General features: G+C 46.0%; 2 protein-coding genes across 3 annotated transcripts in view; one reads left to right on the forward strand and one right to left on the reverse strand.

The window, feature by feature from the left end:
* LOC115127306 (TPA-induced transmembrane protein) overlaps positions 1-17500 on the reverse strand; it is a 259290-nt gene that overhangs the window by 217791 nt on the left and 23999 nt on the right.
* zgc:153184 (uncharacterized protein LOC751652 homolog) overlaps positions 1-17500 on the forward strand; it is a 39258-nt gene that overhangs the window by 20190 nt on the left and 1568 nt on the right. For both annotated transcript variants that reach the window (XM_065024161.1, XM_065024162.1), the window contains 2 exons: positions 2379-2591; positions 16785-17500. The exon at positions 16785-17500 is cut by the window's right edge and continues 1568 nt beyond it. In XM_065024161.1, the coding sequence (XP_064880233.1) occupies positions 2379-2591; positions 16785-17276 (705 nt within the window). In that variant the 3' untranslated portion in view covers positions 17277-17500. The remainder of the gene's footprint in view (positions 1-2378; positions 2592-16784) is intronic.

Here is a 17500-nt window from a genome sequence, read left to right on the forward strand (position 1 = left end):
AGAGTTGGTCAGTGTCTATGTGAATAGGAAGAGTTGGTCAGTGTCTATGTGAATAGGAAGAGTGGGCCAGTGTCTATGTGAATTTGAAGAGTGGGTCAGTGTCTATGTGAATAGAGGAGTGGGTCAGTGTCTATGTGAATAGGAAGAGTGGGTCAGTGTCTATGTGAATAGGAAGAGTTGGTCAGTGTCTATGTGAATAGGAAGAGTGGGTCAGTGTCTATGTGAATAGGAAGAGTTGGTCAGTGTCTATGTGAATAGGAAGAGTTGGTCAGTGTCTATGTGAATAGGAAGAGTGGGCCAGTGTCTATGTGAATTTGAAGAGTGGGTCAGTGTCTATGTGAATAGAGGGAGTGGGTCAGTGTCTATGTGAATAGGAAGAGTTGGTCAGTGTCTATGTGAATAGGAAGAGTGGGTCAGTGTCTATGTGAATAGGGGGAGTGGGTCAGTGTCTATGTGAATAGGGGGAGTGGGTCAGTGTCTATGTGAATAGGGGGAGTGGGTCAGTGTCTATGTGAATAGAGGGAGTTGGTCAGTGTCTATGTGAATAGAGGAGTGGGTCAGTGTCTATGTGAATAGGGGGAGTGGGTCAGTGTCTATGTGAATAGGAGGAGTGGGTCAGTGTCTATGTGAATAGGAAGAGTGGGTCAGTGTCTATGTGAATAGGAAGAGTTGGTCAGTGTCTATGTGAATAGGAAGAGTTGGTCAGTGTCTATGTGAATAGGAAGAGTGGGCCAGTGTCTATGTGAATTTGAAGAGTGGGTCAGTGTCTATGTGAATAGAGGGAGTGGGTCAGTGTCTATGTGAATAGGAAGAGTTGGTCAGTGTCTATGTGAATAGGAAGAGTGGGTCAGTGTCTATGTGAATAGGGGGAGTGGGTCAGTGTCTATGTGAATAGGGGGAGTGGGTCAGTGTCTATGTGAATAGGGGGAGTGGGTCAGTGTCTATGTGAATAGAGGGAGTTGGTCAGTGTCTATGTGAATAGAGGAGTGGGTCAGTGTCTATGTGAATAGGGGGAGTGGGTCAGTGTCTATGTGAATAGGAGGAGTGGGTCAGTGTCTATGTGAATAGGGGGAGTGGGTCAGTGTCTATGTGAATAGGGGGAGTGGGTCAGTGTCTATGTGAATAGGAAGAGTGGGTCAGTGTCTATGTGAATAGGGGGAGTGGGTCAGTGTCTATGTGAATAGAGGAGTGGGTCAGTGTCTATGTGAATAGGAAGAGTGGGTCAGTGTCTATGTGAATAGGAGGTGTGGGCCAGATTCTATGTGAATAGGAGGAGTGGGTCAGTGTCTATGTGAATAGGGGGAGTGGGTCAGTGTCTATGTGAATAGAGGAGTGGGTCAGTGTCTATGTGAATAGAGGAGTGGGTCAGTGTCTATGTGAATAGGAGGAGTGGGTCAGTGTCTATGTGAATAGGAAGAGTGGGTCAGTGTCTATGTGAATAGGGGGAGTGGGTCAGTGTCTATGTGAATAGGAGGAGTGGGTCAGTGTCTATGTGAATAGGAGGAATGGGCCAGTGTCTATGTGAATAGGAAGAGTGGGCCAGTGTCTATCTGAATAGGAAGAGTGGGCCAGTGTCTGTGTGAATAGGAGGAGTGGGTCAGTGTCTATGTGAATAGGAAGAGTGGGTCAGTGTCTATTTGAATAGGAAGAGTTGGTCAGTGTCTATGTGAATAGGAGGAGTGGGTCAGTGTCTATGTGAATAGGAGAAGTGGGTCATTAAGCTATTTACAGATGTTGGTTTGTCTGTTTTGTCGTCTGTGTGAAGTCGTCATGTGTGTCTCTGAAGCGGTTGTCTGTGGGCTTTGATGGACGTGATCTGGAAGTCTGTGTCATGTACATGTTCTTCTTGTAAAACTCCGTACCAGAATCAAGCTCTTCTGCCTCTCCCTCTTTTGGCCTATATTTTGCATTGTTGCTCACAGGGTTCTAATTTCAACCAAAAGGTGAACTTTCATCTGTAGCCCCTGGACAGGAAGTTAAAAACCTGTTATGGTGAGACTGCAAGGTAATAGGAACTGACTTTACCTCTCTCTCTCTCTCTCTCTCTCTCTCTCTCTGTCTCTCTCTGTCTCTCTCTGTCTCTCTCTCTCTGTCTCTCTCTCTCTGTCTCTCTCTGTCTCTCTCTCTGTCTCTCTCTGTCTCTCTCTGTCTCTCTCTCTCTGTCTCTCTCTCTCTGTCTCTCTCTCTCTCTCTCTCTCTCTCTCTCTCTTGCTCTCCCTTTCTCCCTTTCTCTCTCTCTCTCTCTCTCTCTCTCTCTCTCTCTCTCTCTCTCTGTCTCTCTCTCTCTCTCTCACTCTCTCTCTCACTCTCTCTGTCTCTCTCTCTCTCTCTCTCTCCCCTCTCTCTCTCCCTCTCTCTGTCTCTCTCTCTCTCTCCAGGCAAACCTAACCCTGTCGCCCACCTCTCTGCTACCCTCGCCCAAGAGTCCCGAGGTGAAGCTGGCGCCGACGCCCATCTCCCCTGCAACCCATTGCTTCTTTCCCACAAGCCCCTGCAGCCCGACCCTGAGGCCTCAGCTGTCCAGTGAGGAGGAGGAGCCGGTATGCTTTGAGAGCCCGGCGGAGGGGACCCCATTACTCAGCTTCAACAAGGTATGGATTCTCGTGATGAACATTTGTATATTCTACACTGAGTATACAAAACATTAAGAACACCTTCCCATTAAGAACACCCCCACCCCCCATCCTTTGCCCTCAGAACAGCCTCAATTCATCCAGGCATGGACTCCACAAGGTGTCGAAAGCATTCCACAGGGATGCTGGCCCATGTTGACTCCAATGCTTACCCACAGTTGTGTCAAGTTGGCTGGATGTCCTTTGGGTGGTGAACCATTCTTGATACACACAGGAAACTATTGAGTGTGAAAACCCAGCAGCGTTGCAGTTCTTGACACAAACCAGTGCACCTACTACCGTACCCTGTTTAAATATTTTGGCTTTCCCATTCACCCTTCTTTAACCTGTCTCCTCCCCTTCATCTACATGTCTCCTCCCCTTCATCTACATGTCTCCTCCCCTTCATCTACATGTCTCCTCCCCTTCATCTACGCTGATTGAAGTACGTTTAACCAACTGACATCAATAAGGGATCGTAGCTTTCACCTGGACTCACCTGGTCAGTCGATGTCATGGCAACAGCAGGTCTTAGTGGCTAGGTGTACTGTGTAGTATATAATTGATGTTGGTTCAGGGTAGGTTTGATATTTGAAATTGTAGCTGTATAGTAACCTACAGCAGTAGATTGATATTGTATAGTAACCTACAGCAGTAGATTGATATTGTAGCTGTATAGTAACCCACAGCAGTAGACTGATATTGTAGCTGTATAGTAACCTACAGCAGTAGATTGATATTGTATAGTAACCTACAGCAGTAGACTGATATTGTAGCTGTATAGTAACCTACAGCAGTAGATTGATATTGTATAGTAACCTACAGCAGTAGATTGATATTGTAGCTGTATAGTAACCTACAGCAGTAGATTGATATTGTATAGTAACCTACAGCAGTAGATTGATATTGTATAGTAACCTACAGCAGTAGATTGATATTGTATAGTAACCTACAGCAGTAGATTGATATTGTAGCTGTATAGTAACCTACAGCAGTAGATTGATACTGTATAGTAACCTACAGCAGTAGATTGATATTGTATAGTAACCTACAGCAGTAGATTGATATTGTATAGTAACCTACAGCAGTAGATTGATATTGTATAGTAACCTACAGCAGTAGATTGATATTGTATAGTAACCTACAGCAGTAGATTGATATTGTATAGTAACCTACAGCAGTAGATTGATATTGTATAGTAACCTACAGCAGTAGACTGATATTGTAGCTGTATAGTAACCTACAGCAGTAGATTGATATTGTATAGTAACCTACAGCAGTAGATTGATATTGTAGCTGTATAGTAACCTACAGCAGTAGATTGATATTGTATAGTAACCTACAGCAGTAGACTGATATTGTATAGTAACCTACAGCAGTAGATTGATATTGTAGCTGTATAGTAACCTACAGCAGTAGACTGATATTGTAGCTGTATAGTAACCTACAGCAGTAGATTGATATTGTATAGTAACCTACAGCAGTAGACTGATATTGTAGCTGTATAGTAACCTACAGCAGTAGACTGATATTGTAGCTGTATAGTAACCTACAGCAGTAGATTGATATTGTAGCTGTATAGTAACCTACAGCAGTAGATTGATATTGTATAGTAACCTACAGCAGTAGATTGATATTGTATAGTAACCTACAGCAGTAGATTGATATTGTAGCTGTATAGTAACCTACAGCAGTAGACTGATATTGTATAGTAACCTACAGCAGTAGATTGATATTGTATAGTAACCTACAGCAGTAGATTGATATTGTATAGTAACCTACAGCAGTAGATTGATATTGTATAGTAACCTACAGCAGTAGATTGATATTGTATAGTAACCTACAGCAGTAGATTGATATTGTAGCTGTATAGGAACCTACAGCAGTAGATTGATATTGTAGCTGAATAGTAACCTACAGCAGTAGATTGATATTGTATAGTAACCTACAGCAGTATACTGATATTGTATAGTAACCTACAGCAGTAGATTGATATTGTATAGTAACCCACAGCAGTAGATTGATATTGTAGCTGTATAGTAACCTACAGCAGTAGATTGATATTGTAGCTGTATAGTAACCTACAGCAGTAGATTGATATTGTATAGTAACCTACAGCAGTAGATTGATATTGTATAGTAACCTACAGCAGTAGATTGATATTGTATAGTAACCTACAGCAGTAGATTGATATTGTATAGTAACCTACAGCAGTAGACTGATATTGTAGCTGTATAGTAACCTACAGCAGTAGATTGATATTGTATAGTAACCTACAGCAGTAGATTGATATTGTATAGTAACCTACAGCAGTAGATTGATATTGTATAGTAACCTACAGCAGTAGATTGATATTGTAGCTGTATAGGAACCTACAGCAGTAGATTGATATTGTAGCTGTATAGTAACCTACAGCAGTAGATTGATATTGTATAGTAACCTACAGCAGTAGATTGATATTGTAGCTGTATAGGAACCTACAGCAGTAGATTGATATTGTAGCTGTATAGTAACCTACAGCAGTAGATTGATATTGTATAGTAACCTACAGCAGTAGATTGATATTGTATAGTAACCTACAGCAGTAGATTGATATTGTATAGTAACCTACAGCAGTAGATTGATATTGTAGCTGTATAGTAACCTACAGCAGTAGATTGATATTGTATAGTAACCTACAGCAGTAGATTGATATTGTATAGTAACCTACAGCAGTAGACTGATATTGTATAGTAACCTACAGCAGTAGATTGATATTGTATAGTAACCTACAGCAGTAGATTGATATTGTAGCTGTATAGTAACCTACAGCAGTAGATTGATACTGTATAGTAACCTACAGCAGTAGATTGATATTGTATAGTAACCTACAGCAGTAGATTGATATTGTATAGTAACCTACAGCAGTAGACTGATATTGTATAGTAACCTACAGCAGTAGACTGATATTGTAGCTGTATAGTAACCTACAGCAGTAGATTGATATTGTATAGTAACCTACAGCAGTAGATTGATATTGTAGCTGTATAGTAACCTACAGCAGTAGACTGATATTGTATAGTAACCTACAGCAGTAGATTGATATTGTAGCTGTATAGTAACCTACAGCAGTAGATTGATATTGTAGCTGTATAGTAACCTACAGCAGTAGATTGATATTGTATAGTAACCTACAGCAGTAGATTGATATTGTAGCTGTATAGGAACCTACAGCAGTAGATTGATATTGTAGCTGTATAGTAACCTACAGCAGTAGACTGATATTGTATAGTAACCTACAGCAGTAGATTGATATTGTAGCTGTATAGGAACCTACAGCAGTAGACTGATATTGTATAGTAACCTACAGCAGTAGATTGATATTGTAGCTGTATAGGAACCTACAGCAGTAGATTGATATTGTAGCTGTATAGTAACCTACAGCAGTAGACTGATATTGTATAGTAACCTACAGCAGTAGATTGATATTGTAGCTGTATAGTAACCTACAGCAGTAGATTGATATTGTAGCTGTATAGTAACCTACAGCAGTAGATTGATATTGTAGCTAGGTAACACAAGTAATGAAATGGCTACCTGGACTATTTGCGTTGTGTGCCTCCGTCCACCAACCCCTCTTTTACACTTCTGCTACTCTCTGCTCATCATATATGCATAGTCACTTTAACTATATCTACATGTACATACTACCTCAATCAGCCTGACTAACAGGTGTCTGTATATAGCTACATGTACATACTACCTCAATCAGCCTGACTAACAGGTGTCTGTATATAGCTACATGTACATACTACCTCAATCAGCCTGACTAACAGGTGTCTGTATATAGCTACATGTACATACTACCTCAATCAGCCTGACTAACAGGTGTCTGTATATAGCTACATGTACATACTACCTCAATCAGCCTGACTAACAGGTGTCTGTATATAGCTACATGTACATACTACCTCAATCAGCCTGACTAACAGGTGTCTGTATGTAGCTACATGTACATACTACCTCAATCAGCCTGACTAACATATATGTATATAGCCTCACTACTTTTATAGCCTCACTACTTTTATAGCCTCTCTACTGTATATAGCCTCTCTACTGTTTATAGCCTCTCTACTGTATATAGCCTCTCTACTGTATATAGCCTCACTACTTTTATAGCCTCTCTACTGTATATAGCCTCTCTACTGTGTTTAGCCTCTCTACTGTATATAGCCTCACTACTGTATATAGCCTCACTACTTTTATAGCCTCTCTACTGTATATAGCCTCTCTACTGTATATAGCCTCTCTACTGTATCTAGCCTCTCTACTGTATCTAGCCTCTCTACTGTATATAGCCTCACTACTGTATATAGCCTCTCTACTGTATATAGCCTCACTACTGTATATAGCCTCACTACTGTATATAGCCTCTCTACTGTATATAGCCTCACTACTGTATATAGCCTCTCTACTGTATATAGCCTCTCTACTGTATATAGCCTGTCTACTGTATATAACCTCTCTACTGTATATAGCCTCTACTGTATATAACCTCTCTACTGTATATAACCTCTACTGTATGTAGCCTCTCTACTGTATATAACCTCTCTACTGTATGTAGCCTCTCTACTGTATATAGCCTCACTACTGTATGTTGCCTCTCTACTGTATATAGCCTGTCTACTGTATATAGCCTGTCTACTGTATATAGCCTCTACTGTATATAACCTCTACTGTATATAGCCCCTCTACTGTATATAGCCTCTCTACTGTATATAGCCTCTCTACTGTATATAGCCTCTCTACTGTATATAACCTCTCTACTGTATATAGCCTCTCTACTGTATGTAGCCTCTACTGTATGTAGCCTCTCTACTGTATGTAGCCTCTCTACTGTATATAACCTCTCTACTGCATGTAGCCTCTCTACTGTATATAACCTCTCTACTGTTTATAGTCTCTCTACTGTATATAGCCTGTCTACTGTATATAGCCTCTACTGTATATAACCTCTACTGTATATAGCCTCACTACTGTATGTTGCCTCTCTACTGTATATAGCCTGTCTACTGTATATAGCCTCTACTGTATATAACCTCTACTGTATATAGCCCCTCTACTGTATATAGCCTCACTACTGTATATAACCTCTACTGTATATAGCCTCTCTACTGTATATAGCCTCTCTACTGTATATAACCTCTACTGTATATAGCCTCTCTACTGTATATAGCCTCTCTACTGTATATAGTCTCTCTACTGTATATAGCCTCTCTACTGTATATAACCTCTACTGTATATAGCCTCTCTACTGTATATAACCTCTACTGTATATAGCCTCTCTACTGTATATAGCCTCTCTACTGTATATAGCCTCTCTACTGTATATAGCCTCTCTACTGTATATAACCTGTCTTTTTACTGTTGTTTTATTTCTTTACTTACCTATTGTTCACCTAATACCTTTTTTGCACTATTGGTTAGAGCCTGTAAGTAAGCATTTCACTGTAAGGTCTACTACACCTGTTGTATTCAGCATTTCACTGTAAGGTCTACTACACCTGTTGTATTCAGCATTTCACTGTAAGGTCTACTACACCTGTTGTATTCAGCATTTCACTGTAAGGTCTACTACACCTGTTGTATTCAGCATTTCACTGTAAGGTCTACTACACCTGTTGTATTCAGCATTTCACTGTAAGGTCTACTACACCTGCTGTATTCAGCATTTCACTGTAAGGTCTACTACACCTGTTGTATTCAGCATTTCACTGTAAGGTCTACTACACCTGTTGTATTCAGCATTTCACTGTAAGGTCTACTACACCTGTTGTATTCAGCATTTCACTGTAAGGTCTACTACACCTGTTGTATTCAGCATTTCACCATAAGGTCTACTACACCTGTTGTATTCAGCATTTCCCTGTGAGGTCTACTACACCTATTGTATTCAGCATTTCACTGTAAGGTCTACTACACCTGTTGTATTCAGCATTTCACTGTAATGTCTACTACACCTGTTGTATTCAGCATTTCACTGTAAGGTCTACTACACCTGTTGTATTCAGCATTTCACTGTAAGGTCTACTACACCTGTTGTATTCAGCATTTCACTGTAAGGTCTACTACACCTGTTGTATTCAGCATTTCACTGTAAGGTCTACTACAGCTGTTGTATTCAGCATTTCACTGTAAGGTCTACTACACCTGTTGTATTCAGTGCACGTGACAAATAAACGTTGATTTGATTTGATTGGTTGGTCCTACGTCAGTCAGTGGAAGCCTCGTGGTCTTGGTCTCTCACGTCATCTCCTGTACTGTGAGCTGTGACATCACTCCAGGCCTCTTATTCCCCCTGGTGACACGTGTCCCTAGCTGTGTGTCCTGCCGTCCTAAAATAGGCCCTCTGTAACATAGAAATATCATCTAGAGAATGGGCCTCCCTATTCGAGTCAAATTGCCAGGGTTAGACGTTCTAAGCCCCTTCTATAGATTCTATTTCTATGCTCTGTAAGCCCAGGAACAGGCCTCCTGCAGTGGCTCAGCGCAGAGACCAGGGGGATTGAAGGTGTTATCCACTTAGCCTACTCCTCCCTCCCTCCCTCCTCCATTCCCTCTCCCTCCTTCTCCTCCATTCAGTCTCCTTTCCCTCCCCCTCCTCCATTCCGTTTCCCTCCCTCCTCCTACTCCTCCATTCCTTCTCCCTTCTCCTCCTCCATTCCTTCTCCCTTCTCCTCCTCCATTCCTTCTCCCTCCTCCTCCTCTTCCATTCCTTCTCCCTCCTCCTCCTCCTCCTTCTCCTCCATTCCCTCTCCCTCCTTATCCTTCATTCTGTCTCCCTACCTCCTCCTCATCTTACATTCCTTCTCCCCCCTCCTCCTCTATTCTTTCTCCCTCCTCCTCCTCTATTCCGTCTCCCTCCCTCCCTCCTCCTCCTCCTCCTCTATTCCGTCTCCCTCCCTCCTCCTCCTCCTCCTCTATTCCGTCTCCCTCCCCCTCCTCCTCCTCCTCCTCTATTCCGTCTCCCTCCCTCCTCCTCCTCCTCCTCTATTCCGTCTCCCTCCCTCCTCCTCCTCCTCCTTCTCCTCCATTCCCTCTCCCTCATTATCCTTCATTCCATCTCCCTACCTCCTCCTCATCTTACATTCCTTCTCCCCCTCCTCCTCTATTCTTTCTCCCTCCTCCTCCTCTATTCCGTCTCCCTCCCTCCTCCTCCTCCTCCTCCTCTATTCCGTCTCCCTCCCTCCTCCTCCTCCATTACTTCTCCCTCCTCCTACGTTCCTTCACCCCCCTCCTCCTCTTCCATTCCCTCTCCCTCCTACTCCTCCATTCCGTCTCCCTCCCTCCTCATACTCCTCCATTCCTTCTCCCTCCTCCTCCTCCTCCATTCCTTCTCCCTCTCCTCCTCCTCCATTCCTTCTCCTCCTCCATTCCTTCTCCCTCCTCCTCCTCTTCCATTCCTTCTCCCTCCTCCTCCTTCTCCTCCTCCATTCCGTCTCCCACCCTCCTCCTCCCTTCCATTTCTCCACCCTCCTCCTCCTCCTCCTCCTCCTCCATTCCTTCTCCCTTCTCCTCCTCCATTCCTTCTCCCTTCTCCTCCTCCATTCCTTCTCCCTCCTCCTCCTCTTCCATTCCTTCTCCCTCCTCCTCCTCCATTCCGTCTCCCACCCTCCTCCTCCGCTTCCATTTCTCCACCCTCCTCCTCCTCCTCCTCCTCCATTCCGTCTCCCACCCTCCTCCTCCGCTTCCATTTCTCCACCCTCCTCCTCCTCCTCCTCCATTCCTTCTCCGTCCTCCTCCTCCATTCCATCTCCCTCCCTCCTCCTCCATTCCGTCTCCCTCCCTCCTCCTCCTCCTCCATTCCGTCTCCCTCCCTCCTCCTCCTCCATTCCGTCTCCCTCCCTCCTCCATTCTTTCTCCGTCCTCCTCCTCTTCCATTCCTTCTCCCTCCTCCTCCTCCTCCTCCATTCCTTCTCCGTCCTCCTCCTCCATTCCATCTCCCTCCCTCCTCCTCCATTCCATCTCCCTCCCTCTTCCTCCATCCCATCTCCCTCCCTCCTCCTCCTTCTCCGTTCCGTCTCCCTCCCTCCTCCTCCTCCTCCTCCTGTATTCCGTCTCCCTCCCCCTCCTCCTCCATTCCGTCTCCCTCCCTCCTCCTCCTCCTCCATTCCATCTCCCTCCCTCCTCCTCCATTCCGTCTCCCTCCCCCTCCTCCTCCTCCATTCCGTCTCCCTCCCTCCTCCATTCTTTCTCCGTCCTCCTCCTCTTCCATTCCTTCTCCCTCCTCCTCCTCCTCCTCCATTTCTTCTCCGTCCTCCTCCTCCATTCCATCTCCTCCCTCCTCCTCCATTCCATCTCCCTCCCTCTTCCTCCATCCCATCTCCCTCCCTCCTCCTCCTTCTCCATTCCGTCTCCCTCCCTCCTCCTCCTCCTCCTCCTGTATTCCGTCTCCCTCCCTCCTCCTCCTCCATTCCTTCTCTCTCCTCCTCCTCCTCCTCCTTCTCCTCCCTAATTCCTTCTCTCTCCTCCTCAATTCCTTCTCTCTCCTCCTCCTCCATCATTTCTTTATTTAAAAAAAATGTAAGTTGTAGATCAGCTTTAATATTGCAGATAGATTGTGGCTTCCAAAATGTTACTAGTCAAAAGTTTGACCACACCTACTCATTCAAGGGTTTTTCTTTATTTTGTACTATTTTGTACATTGTCGAATAATAGCGAAGACATCAAAACTGTGAAATAACACACATGGAACCATGTAGTAACCAAAAAAGTGTTAAACAAATCAAAATATATTTTAGATTCTTCAAAGTAGCCACCCTTTGCCTTGATGACAGCTTTGCACACTCTTGGGATTCTCTCAACCAGCTTCACCTGGAATGTTTTTACAACAGTCTTGCAGGAGGTCCCACATATGCTGAGCACTTGTTGGCTGCATTTCCTTCACTCTGCGGTCCAACTCATCCCAAACCATCTCAACTGTGCTGAGGTTGGGTGATTGTTGAGGACAGGTCATCTGATGCAGCACCCCATCACTCTCCTTCTTGGTTGAATAGCCCTTACACAGCCTGGAGGTGTGTTGGGTCATTGTCCTGTTGAAAAACAAATGATAGTCCCACTAAGCGCAAACCAGATGGGACGGTGTATTGCTGCAGAATGCTACGGTAGCCATGCTAGTTAAGTTTGCCTTGAATTCTAAATAAATGCCAGACAGTGTCACCAGCAAAGCACCATAACACCTCCTCCTCCATGCTTCACGCTGGGAACCACACATGCGGAGGTCATCCGTTCACCTACTCTGCGTCTCATAAAGACATGGCGGTTGGAACCAAAAATCTCCAATTTGGACTCCAGACCAAAGCACAGATTTCCACCGGTCTAATGTCCATTGCTCGTGTTTCTTGGCCCAAGCAAGTCTCTTCTACTTATTGGTGTCCTTTAGTAGTGGTTTCTTTGCAGCAATTCAACCATGAAGGCCTGATTCACGCAGTCTTCTCTGAACAGTTGATGTTGAGATGTGTCTGTTACTTGAACTCTGAGAAGCATTTATTTAGGCTGCAATTTCTGATGCTGGTACCTCTAATGAACTTATCCTCTGCAGCAGAGGTAACTCTGGGTCTTCCTTTCCTGTGGCGGTCCTCATGAGAGACAGTTTCATCATTAGCGCTTGATGGTTTCTGCAACTGCACTGGAGGAATGCACTGACCTTCAAGTCTTAAAGTAATAATGGACTGTCGTTTCTCTTTGCTTATTTGAGCTGTTCTTAACATAATATGGAATTGTTCTTTTACCAAATAGGACTATCTTCTGTATACCACCCCTATCTTGTCACAACACAACTGATTGGCTCAAACGCATCAAGAAGAAAATAAATTCCACAAATTAACTTTTAACAAGGCACACCTGTTAATTGAAATGCATTCCAGGTGCTCTACCTCATCAAGCTGGTTGAGAGAATGCCAAGAGTGTGCAAAGCTGTCATCAAGGCAAAGGGTGGCTACTTTGAAGAATCTCAAATATAAAAAATATGTAGATATGTTTAAGACTTTTTTTGGTTACTACATGATTCCATATGTGGAATTTCATAGTTTTGATGTCTTCACTATTGTTCTACAATGTAGAATAATGAGTAGGTGTATCCAAACTTTCACACTGAATCTTTCAACTATCGTACCGGACCTGAAATGATTGGCTCCTTTTTGTAATCTTTCAGTGCAAGAATCAGTTCTTTAGAAACAATTTTCAGAAGTTCCGAGCCAACCCACCTCATGTTGTTTGACACCACATGGACTACGACCGCGTCAGCTCCCGGAATCTGTCGTAGAGCGGTCGGAAGCAGCCCTGTAGTGTCCTGTAGCTCCCGGAATCTGTCGTAGAGCGGTCGGAAGAAGCCCTGTAGTGTCCTGTAGCTCCCGGAATCTGTCGTAGAGCGGTCGGAAGAAGCCCTGTAGTGTCCTGTAGCTCCCGGAATCTGTCGTAGAGCGGTCGGAAGCAGCCCTGTAGTGTCCTGTAGCTCCCGGAATCTGTCGTAGAGCGGTCGGAAGAAGCCCTGTAGTGTCCTGTAGCTCCCGGAATCTGTCGTAGAGCGGTCGGAAGAAGCCCTGTAGTGTCCTGTAGCTCCAGAAATCTGTCGTGGAGCGGTCGGAAGAAGCCCTGTAGTGTCCTGTAGCTCCAGGAATCTGTCGTAGAGCGGTCGGAAGAAGCCCTGTAGTGTCCTGTAACTCCAGGAATCTGTCGTAGAGCGGTCGGAAGAAGCCCTGTAGTGTCCTGTAGCTCCAGGAATCTGTCGTAGAGCGGTCGGAAGAAGCCCTGTAGTGTCCTGTAGCTCCCGGAATCTGTCGTAGAGCGGTCGGAAGAAGCCCTGTAGTGTCCTGTAGCTCCAGGAATCTGTCGTAGAGCGGTCGGAAGAAGCCCTGTAGTGTCCTGTAGCTCCAGGAATCTGTCATAAAGCGGTCGGAAGAAGCCCTGTAGTGTCCTGTAGCTCCCGGAATCTGTCGTAGAGCGGTCGGAAGAAGCCCTGTAGTGTCCTGTAGCTCCAGGAATCTGTCGTGGAGCGGTCGGAAGAAGCCCTGTAGTGTCCTGTAGCTCCAGGAATCTGTCGTAGAGCGGTCGGAAGAAGCCCTGTAGTGTCCTGTAACTCCAGGAATCTGTCGTAGAGCGGTCGGAAGAAGCCCTGTAGTGTCCTGTAGCTCCAGGAATCTGTCGTAGAGCGGTCGGAAGAAGCCCTGTAGTGTCCTGTAGCTCCCGGAATCTGTCGTAGAGCGGTCGGAAGAAGCCCTGTAGTGTCCTGTAGCTCCAGGAATCTGTTGTAGAGCGGTCGGAAGAAGCCCTGTAGTGTCCTGTAGCTCCAGGAATCTGTTGTAGAGCGGTCGGAAGAAGCCCTGTAGTGTCCTGTAGCTCCAGGAATCTGTCATAAAGCGGTCGGAAGAAGCCCTGTAGTGTCCTGTAGCTCCCGGAATCTGTCGTAGAGCGGTCGGAAGAAGCCCTGTAGTGTCCTGTAGCTCCAGGAATCTGTCGTAGAGCGGTCGGAAGAAGCCCTGTAGTGTCCTGTAGCTCCAGGAATCTGTTGTAGAGCGGTCGGAAGAAGCCCTGTAGTGTCCTGTAGCTCCAGGAATCTGTCGTAGAGCGGTCGGAAGAAGCCCTGTAGTGTCCTGTAGCTCCCGGAATCTGTCGTAGAGCGGTCGGAAGAAGCCCTGTAGTGTCCTGTAGCTCCAGGAATCTGTCGTAGAGCGGTCGGAAGAAGCCCTGTAGTGTCCTGTAGCTCCAGGAATCTGTCGTGGAGCGGTCGGAAGAAGCCCTGTAGTGTCCTGTAGCTCCAGGAATCTGTCGTAGAGCGGTCGGAAGAAGCCCTGTAGTGTCCTGTAGCTCCAGGAATCTGTCGTAGAGCGGTCGGAAGAAGCCCTGTAGTGTCCTGTAGCTCCCGGAATCTGTCGTAGAGCGGTCGGAAGAAGCCCTGTAGTGTCCTGTAGCTCCAGGAATCTGTCGTAGAGCGGTCGGAAGAAGCCCTGTAGTGTCCTGTAGCTCCCGGAATCTGTCGTGGAGCGGTCGGAAGAAGCCCTGTAGTGTCCTGTAGCTCCAGGAATCTGTCGTAGAGCGGTCGGAAGAAGCCCTGTAGTGTCCTGTAGCTCCCGGAATCTGTCGTGGAGCGGTCGGAAGAAGCCCTGTAGTGTCCTGTAGCTCCCGGAATCTGTCGTGGAGCCGTCGGAAGAAGCCCTGTAGTGTCCTGTAGCTCCAGGAATCTGTCGTAGAGCGGTCGGAAGAAGCCCTGTAGTGTCCTGTAGCTCCCAGAATCTGTCGTAGAGCGGTCGGAAGAAGCCCTGTAGTGTCCTGTAGCTCCAGGAATCTGTCGTAGAGCGGTCGGAAACAGCCTTGTAATGTCCTCTACTCATGCTCCAGGATAGCACGGGTTTTTTTTGCCCCGGGAACCAAGATGTTTCTTACAATACAGCTGCCGATGACAACAGCTAGTGCACAGCAACTGAGGCTAACTGAGTTGCAGGATCCAAAATCCAAAAGTATATGAATCAAACTTGGCAAGGAAACACTGTGATAACATTTCAAAAACATTAAACCGAGCTCTCGTTCAGTGTTCAACATGCATCTTATCTAGTGCCCTACTTCTCTAGTGCCCTACTCCTCTAGTGCCCTACTCCTCTAGTGCCGTACTCCTCTAGGGTCTGTCCCTCTTATCTAGCGCCCTACTTCTCTAGGGTCTGTCCCTCTTATCTAGTGCCCTACTCCTCTAGGGTGTGTCACTCTTATCTAGTGCCCTACTCCTCTAGGGTCTGTCCGTCTTTTCTAGTGCCCTTCTCCTCTAGGGTCTGTCACTCTTATCTAGTGCCCTACTCCTCTAGTGCCCTACTCCTCTAGGGTCTGTCACTCTTATCTAGTGCCCTACTCCTCTAGGGGCTGTCCCTCTTATCTAGTGCCCTACTCCTCTAGGGTCTGTCCCTCTTATCTAGCGCCCTACTTCTCTAGGGTCTGTCCCTCTTATCTAGTGCCCTACTCCTCTAGGGTGTGTCACTCTTATCTAGTGCCCTACTCCTCTAGGGTCTGTCCGTCTTTTCTAGTGCCCTTCTCCTCTAGGGTCTGTCACTCTTATCTAGTGCCCTACTCCTCTAGTGCCCTACTCCTCTAGGGTCTGTCACTCTTATCTAGTGCCCTACTCCTCTAGGGGCTGTCCCTCTTATCTAGTGCCCTACTCCTCTAGGGGCTGTCCCTCTTATCTAGTGCCCTACTCCTATAGGGTCTGTCCCTCTTATCTAGTGCCCTACTCCTATAGGGTCTGTCCATCTTATCTAGTGCCCTACTCCTCTAGGGTCTGTCACTCTTATCTAGTGCCCTACTCCTCTAGGGTCTGTCACTCTTATCTAGTGCCCTACTCCTCTAGGGTCTGTCCCTCTTATCTAGTGCCCTACTCCTCTAGTGCCCTACTCCTCTAGGGGCTGTCCCTCTTATCTAGTGCCCTACTCCTCTAGGGTCTGTCACTCTTATCTAGTGCCCTACTCCTCTAGGGTCTGTCCCTCTTATCTAGTGCCCTACTCCTCTAGGGTCTGTCCCTCTTATCTAGTGCCCTACTCCTCTAGGGGCTGTCCCTCTTATCTAGTGCCCTACTCCTCTAGGGTCTGTCACTCTTATCTAGTGCCCTACTCCTCTAAGGGCTGTCCCTCTTATCTAGTGCCCTACTCCTCTAGGGGCTGTCCCTCTTATCTAGTGCCCTACTCCTCTAGGTTCTGTCACTCTTATCTAGTGCCCTACTCCTCTAGGGGCTGTCCCTCTTATCTAGTGCCCTACTCCTCTAGGGTCTGTCACTCTTATCTAGTGCCCTACTACTACTATTCTATTTGGCTCGTTAGATTATTACAACTAATTAGCAACAGGATCCATAATTAAACACATTAAAATGCATAATATGTTAAGTTTGTTCCTAATTTAACAAAAACACACGATATCATGACTAGTGGTTGTCTTTCTAAGATGTTGTGTTAATACAGAAGGCCAAAATCATAGAAAAACAGAGATTGTAACCGAGCTCAAGATAATCAAGTCTTACTAAAGCCCGACTTTATTTTAGCAATTGTGTGTTGCACAACACTCAGTCTTTCCTGTTTTTTTTTTTTTTCTCTCTCTCTCTCTCTCTCTCTCTCTCTCTCTCTCTCTCTCTCTCTCTCTCTCTCTCTCTCTCTCCTGTAGAGTCGAGTTCGGCTGTCCTTCAAGAGGCGTCCGCCCACACGGCAGCACCGGCAGTCGTGTGTCGAGGAGGGCGTAGTCTCCGAGGGAGGGGTTGTGTCCCAAGGTAACCAAGACGTCCCCCAGGTGAACGGGGCCGAGGACCAGGTGTTTGAGCAGACAGAGGAGGGCGGGGAGAGGGGCGAGGAGACCCAGGGAAGCCCCCCGTCTCACCCAGACACTCTGACAGAGACTGGAGACAATGACAGGGACAGAGAACAGGCCAAAGAGGACAACGTTCTGGAGGAGGAGACAGGAGAGGCAGCCCCAGCCACCCAGGATAGGAAGAAGGAAGCTGGGGAACAGGCGCTAGGTGAGCCCCAGGCTTCAGATTCTCTGGAGGCCATAGAGGAGGAAGAAGGGTCTTGTTGCTCTTATGGAACAAAAGGAGACAACAAGCAAACAGACGAACAGGAGGATTCAGCTCAGCCTCGGGAGAGGGATGAAAACCTCTGAACAATGTTCACAAATCACTGTTGAAGAAATCATACAATCAGTCACTGGGTGAGTCCCACGTGGCACCCTACTGCTTAATAGTGCACTACTTTTGACCAGAGACCTGGTTAAAAGTAGTGCACAAAAAAGGAATAGGGGTGTCATTTGGGATGCATCCTCATTAATTTTGAAACTAGCTTGTCTTCTAAGAACCCTCGTTGGACATTCTGTATCCTGCATAATCT

Source organism: Oncorhynchus nerka, linkage group LG11 (genome assembly GCF_034236695.1).
Source record: "Oncorhynchus nerka isolate Pitt River linkage group LG11, Oner_Uvic_2.0, whole genome shotgun sequence".
In the NCBI taxonomy this organism is placed as follows: domain Eukaryota; kingdom Metazoa; phylum Chordata; class Actinopteri; order Salmoniformes; family Salmonidae; genus Oncorhynchus; species Oncorhynchus nerka.